This window comes from Grus americana, chromosome 33, assembly GCF_028858705.1.
Source record: "Grus americana isolate bGruAme1 chromosome 33, bGruAme1.mat, whole genome shotgun sequence".
Taxonomy (NCBI): Eukaryota; Metazoa; Chordata; class Aves; order Gruiformes; family Gruidae; genus Grus; species Grus americana.
This window is the reverse complement of record NC_072884.1, coordinates 859,317-876,484: the sequence shown is the minus strand read 5'-3', so window position 1 is coordinate 876,484 and position 17,168 is coordinate 859,317. Positions and strand designations below refer to the sequence as shown.

At 59.4% G+C, this 17,168-nt stretch overlaps 1 protein-coding gene across 1 annotated transcript; it reads right to left on the bottom strand.

Annotated features, from left to right (window-relative positions):
- Window positions 1-781: 781 nt before the first annotated feature.
- Window positions 782-17,081, bottom strand: C3 (complement C3). The gene is made up of 40 exons (XM_054807953.1): window positions 16,967-17,081; window positions 15,963-16,155; window positions 15,420-15,579; window positions 15,030-15,100; window positions 14,855-14,949; window positions 14,692-14,774; window positions 14,513-14,603; window positions 14,016-14,118; window positions 13,747-13,867; window positions 13,255-13,370; window positions 12,825-12,971; window positions 11,974-12,186; window positions 11,687-11,881; window positions 11,155-11,316; window positions 10,948-11,077; window positions 10,649-10,720; window positions 10,121-10,321; window positions 9,742-9,853; window positions 9,324-9,409; window positions 8,847-8,986; window positions 8,553-8,765; window positions 8,183-8,249; window positions 7,592-7,678; window positions 7,300-7,503; window positions 6,920-6,995; window positions 6,683-6,842; window positions 6,403-6,498; window positions 6,123-6,273; window positions 5,838-6,001; window positions 5,128-5,286; window positions 4,473-4,623; window positions 4,279-4,330; window positions 3,973-4,060; window positions 3,534-3,623; window positions 2,949-3,054; window positions 2,557-2,646; window positions 2,132-2,218; window positions 1,748-1,831; window positions 1,159-1,294; window positions 782-1,032 (listed from the first exon to the last, which is right to left on the bottom strand). Exons 1-40 carry the CDS (start codon window positions 17,035-17,037, stop codon window positions 891-893), a joined length of 4,965 nt encoding a protein of 1,654 aa, XP_054663928.1. The 5' UTR covers window positions 17,038-17,081; the 3' UTR covers window positions 782-890.
- Between the last annotated feature and the right edge of the window lie 87 nt (window positions 17,082-17,168).

Sequence of the window (17,168 nt, the reverse complement as noted above, 5' to 3'; positions counted from 1 at the left end):
CTGTGGAGTTCACAAGGACGCATGGTCACCTACGGAATCCCCACAGCGCCAACACCCCCATAAGGTCCCCGTGATCCTGTGGTCTCCTACGGAGTCGTCACAACCCTGTTGTCCCCTGCAGGGTCCCCACAACCTCGTTGTCCCCTATGGAGTCCTCATCATCCCTTACGGGGTTCCCACCACCTATGGAGTCCCCACATCCCCTGCGGTGCCTCCACGACCCTGTTGTCTCCTATGGAGCACCCATGTCGTTGCGGAGCACCCACAACCCTCGTTGCCCTCTGTGAAGTCCTCATGAAGTCTCCACAGCCCTGTTGTCCCCTATGGTGTCCCCATGACTCTGTCATCCCACGTAGGATCCTCACATCTACAAAGAGCCTCCATGACACCGTCACCCCCTGTGGAGCCCCCACATCCCCTATGGGGTCCTCACAACTTGGTTGTCCCCTACAGGGTCCCCATGATCCCATCACCCCTTACAGGATCCCCATGACCCCATCATCCCCTGTAGTGTCCCCACGACCCCTGTAGTGTCCCCATGACCCCATTGTCCCCTACAGAGTCCCCACAATCCTGTTGTCCCCTACAAAGTCCCCATGGCCCTTATGGTGTTCCCATGACCCCGTGCCCCTCTACGGATCCCCCACCACCCTCTTGTCCCCTACAAAGTCCCCACAACAACTCCGAAGGCCTCACCACCCTGTTGTCCCCTATAGTGTCCCCATGACCTGTTGTCCCCACATCCCCCTGACACCTCCACCATGCGGATCCAGAGCCAGGCTGTTAGAAAGGACTTTTTTAATCCCCCCTAAAAAAAAAAAAAAAAAAAAAAAAAAGAGGGCAACAAGGGGCAGCAGGGTGGGGGGCACCCATGGGTGGGGGGCACACGCTTAGGATGGACATCCGAACATGGTCATGGCCTCGGCGAACTCAACGAAGTCCTGGCAGAGGGGTTGCAGGTCAGAGTCCTGGCATGCCACCTCCGAGGGCCATGCCTCCAGCCACGTGTCCTTGCCGATGAGGTAGGAGAAGCTGGAGACAAGAAGGGGACAGAAGGTACGTGGGTCAGAAGAGGGTGATACCCTGGAGGGGGGACACGCCCATGTCCTCACAGATATGGCCCCATCCGTGTCCTCACACATGTCCCCATGTCCCTACCGGCCGCCGGTGACCCACAGGTCGGTGGCCAGCCCCCAGAGCAGGTAGTCCTGGCCGATCTGGAGCCTCAGAGCATCTCGGCACTGCCGGTGGCTCACGAAGGTCCGGTTGCTTCCCGCTGGGTCCTCATCGGTGCCTGTCCCAGGGAGGACACACAGGTGACTCGTCACCTCCACCCCAACACAACAGGGACACCCGCTTTGCCGCGTCCCGCAATGGGGACTCTCAATCCCCAGGGAGCCACTGGCATCCTTGGTGCCACCACCACCCCACTGGTGTCATCAGCCATGGGTGACACTAGTTCCCTCCAGCTTTCCCCAGCATCGTTGCTTATCTCCACCCCAGCGGGGTGACACCAGGCCTCATGGGTGTCCCCAGCACCCTTGGGTGACACTAACCCACCTGGGTGTCCCTTCCCAATGGGTGTCCCCAGCACCATTGCGTGATGCCAACCCACCTGGGGGCCCCCAAGCCACTCTGGTGACACCAGCCCACCTGGATGTCCCTGCCCCTGGCTGTCCCCAGCTCTAGGTGACCCCCACCATGTCCCTCAGGGTGGCCTTGTCCCCCACCCCCGGGGTGCTCGTACCCATCTTGATGACGGAGAGGATGGTCATGATGTAGTTGTCATGGGACGGTGTCTGCTCTTCTGCCATCAGCCTCACCTTGTACACTGGGGAGAGGGATGTCACCGTGTCACCCCCACACTGTCACAGCACCCCCTCTCCAGGGTGGCCCCTCAGCACGTGGGAACCCCTCTGTCCCCCCTTTTCCTCCCCATGTCCCTCCACATCCCCACCTGTCCCTCTTGTCCCTCCATGTCCCCTTGTACCCTCCTGTCTCTCTGTGCCCCTTGTGTCCTTCTATGGCCCTTCATGTCCCCAACCACATCCTTTATGTCCCCTCTATGTGCCCAAAGTGCCCCCCATGACCCCATATCCCCCATTATCCTTCCATGTCCCCCATGTCCCACCGTAGTCAACTCCTGGCTCGCAGGCGCGCTCAATGCGTTGGTTGACGGTGATCGGGACGTCCTGGTGGCTCCGCATGAAGCAGTTTTCTGCAGGGACACGGCAATGACAAGGTCTATTGTGGCACCAACACGTCCCATCATGGCAGGGACATGTCACGCCATAGCAGAGACATGGCTCCATCACAGCCATGACACATCCCATCATGTCAATGACGTGTCCCATCACGGCCATGACATGTCCCATCACAGCGATGATGTGTCCTATCACAGCCATGATGTGTCCCATCATGGCCATGACATGTCCCATCACGGCCATGACATGTCCCATCACAGCGATGATGTGTCCTATCACAGCCATGACGTGTTCCATCATGGCAGGGGTGTTGACCCAGTCTGTCCCCATGTCCCCGTGTCCCCCATGTCACCTTCAGCGCAGCGGCACACGTCCCCATAGCAGATCTTGCTCAGTTGCCCACCGTTCTTGTCCGGATGGTAGAAACGGGTGCAGCGGTCATCTGCAGGGACATGGTAAGGGGACACAAGGTGGAGGAGGATGACACAAGGGGCAAGAACCAGTGGGAGACATGGGGACAGAGCGGTGACATGTGGAGGGAGAGGGTCAGCAGGGGATGCAAGGGGACATGGGGAACATGGTGACATAGGCACGGGGAGAAGATCAGTAGGGACATGGTGGGACAAAGGGACAGGAGGGGACACAGAGGAGGACATAGAGGGGACTTTGTGGAAGCAGGGGGCACAGAGGAGAGTGTGGGGATGGAGGGGACCCGAGGGCGACACAAGGTGACATGGGGCGCACCGATCTTGTAGTAGCTGTAGACGGTGACAGCCGCGGGTTGGATCAAGCCCACCTGGAATTGCTGGTGGGCCTTGAAGGAGAAACACTCCTCGGCCTTGTGCGAGATCTGGGGATGGGGACATGGGGACACGGGGACACGGGGATGGCAGTCAGTCAGGTTGGGAGTCAGTGCCCCACCCCCCAGCCTGGCCCTGTCCCCAGCAACGTCCCCATGCTCACCCTATCCATGAATCCCTGTCCTTGTCCCCACCCTGAGACCCTTTTCCTCTCCCCACCTCTGTCCCCATCCATGTCCCCAGCTTCATTCCCATCTCTGTCCCTGTTTCAGTCCCTATCCATGTCCCCAACCCCACCTACGTCCCCATGCCATCCCTGTCCCAGTCCTGTCCTCCCCGTGTCTCCAGTGCCATCCTCATCCCTGTCCCCATCCTTGTCCCTGTCCCCACCCTGTCCCCATCCCTGTCCCATCTTGTCCCCGTCCCATCTTGTCCCTGTCCCCATCCCTGTCCTATCATGTCCCCATCTTCTCCCATCTTGTCCCCATTCCCATGTCCCTCACGCCCCCCACGTCCCTTGTGTCCCCACCTTGTCGAGGTAGATGACGAGGTTGCTGCGGTCCGACTGTGCTTGATCGATCTCATACTTGGAGATGTACCTGTCCACCCCTTCCGTGAGCTGGGGACATGGACACGGTGACACCGGGCATGCAGGACATGCAGGGACACGTGGGGATACGCAACCGCATCAGGATACAGGGATGTATGGGCACGGGGCACATAGGGACATGGTGGTGCTGGCCACGTGGGACACGCGGTGACACGTGGTCATGACAGGATGCAGGGAACTTTTAGAGATGTGGGAGCACAGGGGAACATGGTGACACATGGACACCTGGGGATATGGGGACACAAGGACGTGGGGGACACACGGAGATGTGGGGACATGGTGGACACGATGGCATGAAGACGCAAGGTTCTGTGTCTCCCCTGGGTCCCCTCGTGTGTCCCCATGTCCCCACACTCACCCTTTTCAGGTCCTGGAGGTCAGGAAAGAAGCCCGTGAGCATGGAGACGTCGAGGATGGACATGGTGGCATCCACATTGTCCAGGTGCCTGTGGGGACAGGGTTGAGGCCACCTGCCTGTCCCCAGCTGCTCTATAGTCCCCAGCATCCCCATCCCTGATGTCCCTGTTCCCAAGGATCTCTATGGGACAAGGTGGGGCTGAGACCTGTTTGTCCCCAATGTTCCCATCCTTGTCCCTGATGTCCCTGTCCCCAGTATCCCCACTCCCCTCTCTCCAACATCCCTGATGTCCCCAGCCTGTCCTACCTGGTGCAGATGGTGATCTTGACAGAGCGGATGACGCCATCCTGCTCCTTGCCTGTGGGGGACATGGGGACAATGAGGGGCCATGGGGGACATCGGAGGGGACATGGGGTGCCATGGAGGGTACGCGTCGAGGACATGGGGAGGGATACAGGGGGACATAGTGAGGACATGGGGGGAACATGTGTGGGACTCACCTGTCTTCACGTCCTCCACCTCCACCTGCAGGTCAAAACTGTCACACTTGTTGTCCTTCTCGGGGACCTTGGCATTGTAGACGGTCACCACTGTCATTGTCCCCTTGCCCGTGCCCTCAGCTTTCACCGTGAAGTCCTCGTTCAGCTTGGTCTGAGGGGACAGGGGATGTTGGGAAGGGACACGGACATCGCCTGGGAGGGTTGTGGAAGGGATGGGGCATCCTGGGCCATGGAGGCATGAGGGGACACAGAGGGGGTGTAGAAGGGACAGGGACATCCCCGGACATGGAGGGGGCAGCAGCATTGTAGGACACAAAGGGGACAGGGACGAGGAAATCAGAGGACGTAGAGGGACATGAAGGGGACAGGGACATTCCAGGTGACAGCAAGGGAGGGGACAAGATCAGCCTGGGACACAGTGGGACATGGCAGGGACATCCCAAGTTTTGGAGGGACACAGAGGGGACAGGACACAGAGAGGACATGGAAAGGACAGGGACACCCAGGGCCATAGTGAGGGGACAAGGTTGTCCTGGAACATGAAGAGACACAGAGGGGACAGGGACATCCCATGGACAGCAACAGCAGGGCAAACAGTGCTGCATCTCCATGGTCCTAGTGGTGACAGTGACAATGGTGACAAGGGCGCCGGTACCTCGGCGGAACGTGCCACCAGGGCATTGCGGTTCTCGATGCGGTAGGTGATGGCACTGGCACGGCGCGGCAGCAGCACCGACACATCGAGGTTGAGCTCCAGCTGCCGCGGAGTTGCCACCTGGTAGTGGGCCAACGCTTGGAATACCAGGATGGTGGCCTGCAGGGACACTTGTGTTACCAGGGCTTGGGGACACTGTCTGGAGCATCCCCAAAGCCCCCTGGGTGGCCCTGAGTCCAGGGTGACCCGAAGTCCTGGGGCCACCTGATATCACCTGGAACATACCCTTGGGGGTCTTATGGAGCAGAGATGTCCCCCAGGGACAGGTGGTGTCCCTGAGGGTCCCCAGGGTCTGGAGGTGTCCCCAGGGATTTGGGTGTCCCCATGGGACAGGCCTTTTGGGTTTTCCAAAACCCTTGAGATCCTGTGGGACCAGAAGTGTTCTACAAGGACATGCCATGTCCCTGGGGGTCCCAAGGGCCCTGAGGTGACTGACCCCCAAGCCCTGAGGGGTTTCCCAATGCCTTTGGAGTCCCGTAGGACCTGAGATGTCCCCCAAGAGACATGCCATGTCCCTGGAGTCCCCACGGCTACAAGATGACCCCTCAACCCCCAACAAAGCCCTCAACCCCTATCTTCCTGTCCCCCTTTCCCATGGCAGTGGGTGCCAGGACAGCACCCACGGCTGCCAGGGGGGGTCTGTAGCCCACCTGAGTGGAGCCATAGCCACCACCGAAGTAGTTCTGCTGGGCAAGCCAGCGGGCCACCGGCCCTGTCAGCTCCGGCTTCTCCATTTGCAGCAAGGCCAGCAACGCGTAGGACGTCCCCTCGATGTTGTAGGTATGGGCGTTGCGTTCCTCCCAACGTTTGTTCTCTGGGGTGACATCGATCCCTCAGCATCCTCTAGGGATGATTTCTCCCCCCACCAGGTAACCCATAATTACACCACCACCCCCCCCCCCCCGCCAGTTTTGTCCTCCCTGGTGAGACGTCACCTTTGGAAAACTTCATGAGAACTTTCTCGCTTTTGAGTTTTCCTGTCAGGGCCAAGGCATAGGAGGTCAGGGCCACCGTGTAGGGTCGGGTCAGTGACTGGTACCTCCGGGCGAGGTATTCAGCAGCTTTGGTGATGCTCCCCTCCAAGCTCTGGGCAGAAAGGATGGTAAGTTTGTATTCTCAGGTGGCCGTTATAAGGGTTGGGCACCTCTTCTGCTATGTGACAGGTGCCAGTTTCCCCCTTTCTCCTCATGTGGGGTTGAGGACTGGGCCACTCACGTTGACATGGTCCTTGCAGACCTCCCGGGACTCCTGCAGCGCGATGAGGACAAAGGCTGTCAGTGACACCTCGGGCTCAGCACCCTGGTAGCCTCCCTGCGTGATAAAGTGGAGGGAAAAAACCCCCTTGGGATCGTGGTTTTCGCTGCAAGCTCTGTCCAGTCAACGCTCATCCCTGTCACCCAACATAGTCCTTTCCCCACAGCTCATTCCAAAAGCCCATCCTCGAGCCAACAGGGCCTTGGCCACCAGCAGGGACAGGGTTTGGGTCCCCCCATACCACCATCTCCTTATGGATGACAGGAGCATCTTCTTGGAAAATCCCGTCTGGTTTCTGCTTCTCCAGGATGAGCCATTTCACAGCACCACAAACCACCTCGGGCTCAATGTCTACCAACTTGATGGCCATGGCAAAGACTTTGGCCACGTAGGCTGTCAACCTGGGGACAGGAGGATCTTAGCATCATGTCCAACCCTGTCACCTGGACCTGCTTGGTGGTGGCAATATGACCCTCACCAGGTGCTTGATGGGCGGTCCTTGAAGGCGGCATAGGAGCTGTCAAGTTTCCGGAAAGCAAGTTGTTGGGTGTAACCTGGTGAGGAGATGGTGGTTGGCCAACACAAGAACCTGGGGGTGGCTTCAGGCCACCAAGTGTCCTCCAGCCGTTGGCCAACACAAGGAGCACCCAACCAAGCTGAGGTAGCTTCAGGCCACCAACCCACTCCGCACCACATTCCAGTGCAAAGCAGTAGCTCTAGAAATCCCCAAACTGGTAGCACCCAACCCATGTCTTCTTCAAAGGTGCTGGTTTCTTCAGCACCTTGGAAGATGGCAACATTTTACACTCGAAGAGAGGAAACCAAGGGATGCACCCACCCTTTGGGGGATGCTCCTACCCTTTCTAATCAAGTTGATGGCCTCAGTGCGGCGCTCAACACCAATGCTTTCCCACTGCAATGTGTTGTCCAGGTAGTGGGTGGCAATGACGGTGGGTGTCATCCCGATCATGTTCTGCTCCCCGCAGCCCGCTGGCGTCACAATGAGGTGCTTCAGCTTGTCCCCGTTGATGGCTTTCTCCACCATGATGGACACAGGGTTGCCTAGACCAGAGGAAGGCGAGATGTCAAGCCAGGAGTGTCCTGCTCCCTCCCAGCTTGTCCCCACCTGTGTCCCTTCCCCTGCTCTCACCTTGGATGCTGACTTTGGTCTCCGACTCAGTGTTGGGGACAATGTCAGAGAGGTTTGCTGCCCTCACCTTCTCTTCCTGTACACCATCTGTGGGGCAGGGAGGCCAGGATGGAGATGGGTGACCCCAAATCCTTCAGGCCCCCCCCCCTGAGGTGACCAAGCCCCGCAGCAGGATGTCCCTTGTCCCCCAAGATGTTTCAGAGCCATACCAGGATGTCCCTTCTCCCTTGAGATGCCCCAGCTCCATAGAATGATGTCCTTCATTCCCTGAGATGCCCCAGCTTGATAATGGCACGTCCCTTGTCCCTCCAAGATGCTCAAGCTCCAAGTAGGATGTCCCTTGTCCCCAAGGATGCCCCAGACCCACAGCAGGACACCCCTCATTTCCTGAGATGCCCTAGCTCCAAAGCGGGATGTCCCTTATTCCCTAAGATGCCCCAGTCCTACCCTTGGTGGTACATCCTTCATCCCCCAAGATGTCCCAGACCCACAGTGGGACTTCCCTTGTCCCCTGAGATGCCCCAGCTCCTTCCCTCAGTGGCACATCCCTGTGGGGCTGAGACATCCCCAAGACCAGCTAGGGTCACTCACTGACTCCCTTTGTCTTCGGGTCCAGCTCAATGATCTTCACTGTCTTCTCCAACCTCATCCCTTCGGGCTGCAGAGGCAAGAGTCCAATGCTAAAGGCTGGGCTGGTTTTGGCTCCCCCCTTCCTACCCTCTCTGGGCTGTCCAGGAAAGGAGTCCCAGTGTAAACCAGCACCCCCAGGTCATGGGACAAACTGGGAGAGCCCCAGGAGATCACACTTGAGCATCCTGGGTGGAGGATCCTTCATCCCTGGGTACCAACACCAGGATGAAAGTGGAGATGGGGCTGTCACAGGAATACCGTGCTGGGGACATCTCAGGGATGGAGGTGGCACCATGTGGTGGAGACACCATGAGCAGCAATGGCCACTCACCACAACTTTGAGCTTCTTCTTGACACCATCAGCCACGTAGCGGCCCCGGACGGCTGCCTTTACTTCAACATCATGCAGCCCCAGCTGCAAGGGCACGATGACAAAGGGCACGGCCCACGATGACTGAGGTTTCAGCTTGAGGATCTGCTGGTAGCGCGCCTTGGAGGTGGAGGCGCTGCACAGGGCTGGGTTGTGCATCAGCTCCACACGCACCTGCAGGGCACAGAGATGTTGGCCTTGGGGTTCAGGTGGCCACAGATTCCCCAGAAGCCCAGGTGTGGGTTCTCTGCTAACCGTGATGTCATGTGTCCAGTAGTTGTAGAGGATGGCACGGATCTCCACCTGCTCGTTCCTCACCACAGAGTAGGGCAGGCGCAGGTCAATGAAGAACTCTTTCATCACCGTGATCTCATAGGGGTCAGCCACACACAGCCCTGCGGGGTGGCCCCCGGGGACATGCGATTCAGGCTTATGGGCTTGCTGGGCCCCTCATGTCCCAAGAACATCCCCAAGGCTTTGAGAGATCCCATAGAGTCCTCCCAAGGCTTAGGGGATCCCTCAAGTCCCAAGAAGTGCCACCAAGCTTTGGTGGATCTCCTCAAAGTTTGGGGCACCTCTTCAGTGGTATGCACCCCTCTAAGATTTTGGAGATTCCTCAAACCCCAAGGAAACACACCAGACTTTACGGGACCCTTCAAGTCCCAGGGACAATCCCCAAGCCTTGGGGGATTCCTTTGATCCCCAGGGACACGTTCCTATTCCATCACGTACCCTTGGTCTGTGAGAGGCTTACGGCCAGGACCTCCCACGTGGTGATAGAGTCCTTCAGGTACACAGGCAGAGTCTTCGTAGAGATGCTGGAGAGGATGGGAATGACCAAGGGGGTCATAACTGGCCCCAAACCAGGCTAGGGAGGTGTAACCAGCCACCGAGCTGGAGTAGGGGGGGTCATAGCTGGTCCCCAAGCTAGACCAGGGGGTTGTAGATGGCCCCTTAGCTGGACCAAAGTGTCCAAGGTCCCAAGGCAGCGCCAGGGGAGTCAAAGGTGGCCATTGTCTGGACTTGAGAGGAATCATAGCTGGTCTCCAGACTGGGCAAGGCAGTGTCCAGAGCTGGACAGGGAGGAGGTAATGATCCCCAAGTTGGGCTATGGTGTGGAGAGGTAGTGGGACAAGGGCACAGGGCTCACCCCAGCTCATTGGGCTGCTCCGTCAGCGGCTCCACCTGCCACAGCCAGCTCTCCGGGAAGAGGCTCCGTGAGGTGATGTCCTCATCAGCCAGGAACTCATCGTCCGCCTCACCTGGGGGTGGCAACATTCCTCTTGACTGTGGCCTCAGTGGCCCAGCCCTTGGGTGGAGGCAGTGTCACCCCAGCATCACCCAAGCACCACCCTTGTTTTGCCCAAGCATCATGTAGGCACCATCCAACTTTCACCCAAGCATTGCCCAAAATTCATCCAAGTATTGCCCAAGGATAGCACAAGCGATGCCTGAAGTTCACCTGACCTTCACTCAAGCTTCACCCAACTGCCAACCCCACCATCACCCCACCATTGCCCAGCACTTGCTTCGAGCCAGCGTGAGGTGGAACTCGCGCTGCTTTTGGTCGCGGATGCCCTTGATGTAGTTGCAGCAGTCAAGGAAAGCCCGGATGCAAGCTTCTCCATCCTGGATGTAGTTGGTCCGATGCTCGCAGCTGTGGCCCATGGGGTTTTCCTTCATGCCGTCCTCACAACACTTGCGTAGCATCTTGTCTGTGTACTCGGCCGCTGCCAGCACCAAGGCACCCAACTGGCACCCAGTCCCAAAGCCCCTGGCCTGAGGGCCACTGGGGACATGGGACACTCTGGTGTCCTTTGGGATATGGGATGCTGTGGTTTCACTGGGACATGAGACACACTAGTGTCCCTTGGGATGCTGTGCTATCACCGGGGACGTGGGACACTCTGATGTCCCTCAGGGACATAGGACACTGGTGTTGACTGGGACATGGGATACTCTGGTGTCCCTCAGGGACGTGGGACAATCCAGTGTCTCCAGGGGCATAGGACTTTCCAGTGTTCTTGGAGACATAGGACACTCCCAGTGCCACCTACCCTTAGTGCCTTTGTACTCGAGGAGCTGCAGGGAGCGACGCTTGCGTTTCGCAGGCTGGGGACACTGAACCTCTGGGGACAGAGAGGACACAGGTCAGGACCCCATGGTGTCACAGACCCAAACCCAGGTGTCCCTTCTCCTTGACATCACTTGCCGCATCCCAAAGCTCAGGGGACACATTGACCATCCCTGAGGTGTCACACTCCCCCATCCTCGAAGTGCCACATCCCCAAGGTGTCACCTACCCCATCCCCAAGGTGCCACCCCAGGTTGTCCCAGTCCCCAGCACGTCCCCTACCCGCTCGCTGCGGCGTGGTGATCTTCATGTTGGTGACCAGGCTGAGGCCAGCATCAGCAAAGACACCCACATTGTCCTTCCCGCTGCCTGGGGTGCAGCCGATGTCACTCTTCTCCACCGTGTCCCAAACCTGCGACCAACAGGGCACAGCCATGACAGCCACCGCTGCCACCCAGGGACAGTGGGGATGGAGACCCGGGCACCCACCTTGGACTGGGTGAGCTTGTTCTTCTTGCTGAGGACGAAGACACCCTTGTCCACGGCCACCAACCCCACGTGGGCATTGTGGTCACCCTCAATGCGCAGCCGCATGGGTGTCCCTGGTTCGTGCACCCGGTTGTCAGCCTCCGTCGCTCCCTTCACCACCAGCTGCCAGGGACATAGAGGGAGGGGGTGTCATGTCCATGGGATGCCCCAAAAAGACCTTTGCCACACCCCAAGGAGTTGCCCCATGGGGGTAGCCCATCCCCACAAGGTCCTCCAGGGGTAGCTGATGGCTGTGTCCTCCACCATGGAATGTCTGGACCATCAATGGGCCACCCGGGCCACCCAAGGTGCCCCCGTGAGATGCCCAAGTCTCCCATGGACTGTCCAAACCACCTAAGTGCCACTCAATCCCCATCATGGGCCGCCCAATCCCTATCATGGACTACCTCAAGGGCCACCTAAACCACCTCCGAGGCCCACCCAATGCCCTCACAGGCCCCCCTGACCCCTAGGACAGTGGGGACACACTCACAGTGCCCATGCAAGTGTCCTTGACATCAACCCAGACAGAGTCTGCAACAATCTCGCCGGGCATCACGTAGTAGTAGGCCACGATGCGGAAGGAGGGGATGAGCTCAGCCGTCACTGGCAGTGACATGGTGACCAGGCTCTGGCCAGCCTCGTGCCGCTGTCGCCCCACACGGACGATGCGTCCCTTGCTCATAATCTGCGGCGGGCAAGGAAAGGCAGGGTTGGTGGGCGTCTGGACACGTAGGTCCCCAAGATGGAGGGCAGCTGGCAGAGGCCAAGCGTGCTCACCAGGTAGGTGAAGTACGGGACGGAGTCACGGACGGTGTTGATGTTGCTCTTGAGGTGGAAGTTCACAGCGAGGTTTTCACCAGGCTGCAGCTCAGTGGCCCCCACGGCCAGGTGGAGGAGGTTGCCGGAACCACCCTGGCTACGGTAAGCTTCGGCAGTCATCCGCCGTGAGGCCTGGCGTTCGAGAGGCAGCCCCGGCTGGTCTGTCCGCACCTGCAACACAGAGGACACAGTGGCACTTGGTCAACAGGGAGAAGCATGGACCTGGGCGTGGAGGTCTTGGCCACAGTAGAGGCTGTCCTGGTCTCCCTGATCCCCGCTGCTGTGGTCCTTGGTCAATGGCAATCATCTCCTTGGTCAACCTGCTCATCTCTGCTACCCTGGATGTCCTGGCTACTCCAGTCAACTCAACCACCCTAGTCCCCCTGACATTGGCCCTCCTGGTCCTTGGCTACCCCGAACATCTTGGCCACTGTGGTTCCCCTGACCTTGGCCACCTCGGTTCTTGGTCACTGGTGAACCATGCTGATCCTGGCTGCAGGCCACCATGGACAACTTGGCCACTATGGACATCTCTGCCAGTCACCCTGACACTGGTCATGCTGGTCCTCGATCACTCTAGATGTCTTGGTCAACCCAATTGTGTTGGCCGCCATGGTCCCCCTGACACCAGCCATCCTGCTCCTTGGTCAATGGTGACAAGGACAGCCCTGGTCCTTGGTCACTCTGGACATCTCAGCCAGGTTGGTTGTCTTGGCAACCCCAACCCCCAGGTCACTTCACCTGGCCCTGTCCCCAGGCACCTTGGCCACCCCAGTTCCAAGGCCACCCTGGTAGCCATCTCCACTCACAGTGATGGGGACAGTGTCCTTGTTGGCCGGCATGTTGAGGATCAGCTTGGCTGTGCCATCACGCTGGGTGGAGACGAGACCCTGGAAGCCATCAGCCTTAACGGTGACACGTGGAGCTGGGGACTCATCTGGGTTAGTGACATAGACCTGCAATGTATGTGGTGTGACATGAGGTCATTACATGGGGACATGGCATGAAGAACATGTCACCTGGTACCATCCAGGTGACTCAGGGACAGATCACGGTCCCCAGGCCCTCTCCAGGTGACACAGTGATATGACACGGGGACAGACCCTGGTCCCCAAGTCTCCTCCACCCACAAACCCCCAGGCTTGACCCATCCCCATCCCGATGGTGGGGACCCCGGTACCATGGGGGTCCTGGGCCAATGCCACCGCTGTCTCCATCCCTATCCCCAGATGCCATTACCGTCAGATCAAAGGGCATCCCTGGCTTGAAGTACTTCGGAGTGTGGGTGAAGTGGATGGTGTACGGGGACGTCACGATGCGGATGCCACTGCGCTGTGCCTCCACCATGTCACTGCCTGCAGTGGCCACGGGAATGGCCAGGTCACCCAGCGCCAGGACAGGGGTCCCAGTCCCCTCCCAGGGCCTCATCTGACCTTGAGTGGCCCCAGATGTCCCCAACCCTACCTGTCCTCATCCTTGCTGTTCCCAAGCCCATGTCTCCCCATCCTCATTGTCCCCAACCCTACCTTTCCTCATCCTTGCTGTCCCCAACCCATGTCTCCCCACCCTTTGCTGTTCCCATCCCCCTATGTCCCCACATGTCCCCAAGTGTCCCCCCACCTACCCAACTTGTTGAAGACTGTGAGAGACACATCCACCCCATGGCCTCACACACCCCTGCTATCCCTATTCCCCCAAGTCCCCTGTGTCCCCTCCAATCCCCCTGCACACCTGACTCAGTGAGTACGGTGACGGAGACGTAGAGTGAATGTCCCACCAGCTCCTGGGGGTTGGCGAATCGCTGCCGCAGCGTGGCCATGGACAGCACAGCTTCCCCATCCCCGTCGGTCACCTGCAGCATGGAGTTGGTGGGACAGTGGACAGCCATGGGGACTGGGATGGGGACAGGGATGAGGATAGGGATGACAGGGCTCAGCAAGGGTCAGGGCTCAACATGGGACTGGAATAGGGACAAGAGATGGGGACAAAGACAGGGTCACCTGGACGCGCCGCAGGGACTGGGGGATGCTCTTCTTCTCATCATCCACCATAACGCCAAAGAGGACAAAGGCTGTTCCCTGCAGGCGCTTCCCGTACAGGTACCTGTGGACAGGCTACCACTGTCACCATCAACCCCTGTCCCTGTGTCCCCATCACAGCCACATCGTTGTCACCCCATGTCCCCCCATCCTCTTGTCATGCAACCCTGTCACCCCATTGCCCTATGTCCTCATGGCCCTACCCCTGTTACTCCACATGCCCATGTGCCCCTGTCATCCCACCACGCCCTGCCACCTCCATGACCATCACCCTGTCCCCTCCTCACCCCTGCCGCCATCATCCCATTTCCCCACCTCCCCATCACCCCCAAACCTGTCACCTTGCATCCATGCCACCCCCTCATCCCTGGGAACTTTGAGCAGGAGCAGAGCAGGAATGTCACCCCACATGTTTGGTGTGACCCCCAAAATGAGCAGTTTTGGGGTCCCCATCCCACCTGGCCGTGATGGACACACGGAAATCCTCATTCCGGTCGATGTAGAGGAACTTCTCCTCTGGCTCCAGGACCACCTCAAAGCTTGGCAGCACTGTGGGGATGGACACCCAATGGAGAACTCAAGCATCCAGGACAGGCACAAGAGACCCAGGTGTCTGGGGACCCCCACCCCACCGTACCATATTCCTTGACTTCAAATTGGGTGCTGAAGACCTGTTCTGGTGAGTCTTCGAATTTGGCCATTATCGTCCATGTCCCCAGGCTGGAAAAGGCAGGCGACAGGGTGAGGGGCAAGCCTGGGGCCACGCATGTCCCCGGGCCACCCTGGGAGGTGGCACCTACCTGACGACCTCGGGCAGGTTGTGGTTGAGGGAGAAGATGCCGGTCTTCATTGGCGAGGACACAGGCACTTGTCTGATGATGACATTATCAGGCGTCTGAAGGGACATGGAGCGGTTGGGGATGGTGGCATGGGTGGCAGTGTCCCCATGTCCCTGTGTCCCCAGCGGGCACCCACCTTGACCTCCACGATCACAGTCTTGGGCACTGGCTCCATAAGATGGCCCAGAGCAAAGAGGCGGCAGAGCACTGGGAGGGGACATGGGGATCAAGGTGAGCAGGGAAGGTGCTGGGGTATCCAGAAATGGGAGCTGGACCCCAGAATGAGTGCTGGGTCCCAGTGGAGATGCCAGGAGGATCTGGCAGGGTGCTGGGCCCCAAGGGGGACATCATAGAGAGGTCCCCAAATGGGTGCTGGACCCCAGCACCCCAAGTTCATGCCAGCACCCCAAGGTGCTGTGGAGGAGACCCAACACCCCAAGATGCCACCAAGACCCCAAGGTGCTATGGAGGGGACCCAACACCCCAAGGTGCCACCAGCACCCCAACATGCCATGGGGAGACCCACCAGTGGAACCAGGGGTGTAGATGGGCTTGTCAGTCTGCACAAAGATGTAGCCACTCTGGAGTGACACCAGCAGCACCTTCTCCAGGGTCACCTGGGCCACCCGCGCCGTCACCGAAACAAACTGCTTCCCCACTGCCTGTGGCAGCGCCTTGGCCAACACCTGTGGTGACAGTGGACACCAGGTGGCACCTGCACCACAGGGATGGGGCAGGGGACAGCAGATGGCACCCATGCCCAGGGAACGGGGCTGAGGATGCCGGGTGACAGTCCCCAAGGACTCCAGGGTGACTGTCATCAAAGACCCAGGGGCAACCATCCTCTAATCATAGGGTGACCATCTCCAAGGACCCCAGGGTTACTGTCCCCAAGGACCTCAGAGCAACCACTCCCAAAGACCCCATGGTGACCATCCTCCTCCTAGATCCCATCAGCCCCATGGTGATTCTCCACCATCTCGTATAGGTTTGACCCTCATGGGTCACCCTTCCCGGGGCAGCAGGGGGCAATGACCATCAGGGAGGTGACATGGGGGTGGTGACGTACTTTGATAGTGGCGGTGGCCAACATGCCCTCGGCAGGGCTCAGCGGCATGCGAGTCTGGTAGAGCACGTGACGTTTGAGGGGAAAGTCCTGTACCAGGAGGGTGGCCTCGGTGGGGGACGTCAATCCCGGTGCCTCCAGCACAACCCGCTCCTCTGTCTCCAGCCGCAGCACCGCCGGTGTCACCATCGAAACCCTGGGGACACCGGCCGTCATGGGGGGCTGTCACAGGGTCCCCCAACAGCACCCTGGGGACCTCATAGCACCTAGATTCCCCCAATCTGTCCCCACAGCACCCTAGGGACCCCTGATCTGTCCTCCCACAGCACCAAGCACTCTGGGGACCCAATGGCACCCCACAGACCCCCCCCAATCTGCCCCATGGGCTTGAAGCAGCCCCAAATCCCCCATTGCACCCCAATATCCCCTCTATTGCACCCCAATGTTTCTCCCATTGCACTCCAACACCCATCCCTGGGGGGGGGGGGTCCTAGAAAGAGAGCTCCCATCTGGTGGGGGGGTCCTGGTCAGGGGGGTCTTGTAGGTTGGGGGTCCCTGGCAGGTGGTTCCCAGTTGGGGTGGGGGTCCCAGACAGAGGGGTCTTGATTCTGGGGGTGCTGGATATGGGGGTCTTCTTCCTCAGCATGGGGGGGTCCTGGCCATGGTGGGGGTTCACCATGGGGGTTTCATCTGGGGCAGGGGAGCCTTGTTGGGGAGGGGGTCCCAACCATTGGGGTCCCAGCCAGGGGGTCTTATGGGTGGGGATCCCATGGGTGAGCGGATCTCAGGGTGCAGGGATCCCATGGGTGGGGTGTGGGGGTGTCCCAGAAGAGGAGATCCAATGGATTGGGGGGGGGGGCATGGGTGCACGGGGGATCCCAGGGTGGATCCCAAGGGGGAGGGGTTCCTAGAAAAGGGGGTCCAATGGGTTGGGGGGAGACGCATGGGTTGGAGGGGGGGGTACATGGGGAATCTGGTTGGGATGGGGGGGGGTCCCCGTGACTCACATTTGGGCATGGGTGGGGGCCGCATGCAGCAGCAGGAGGCCGAGGAGGAGGGCCAGCGCCGGAGTCCCCATGGCTGTAGGGGGGGGTACGGGGACAGGAGGTCTGGGGGGGGTCCTTTTATGGTGGTGTGGCGTCACCAGTTAATGGGTAACCAGTGCCTGCATGCCCGGGTCCACCCACACCAGCACCCAGGACGCCTGAG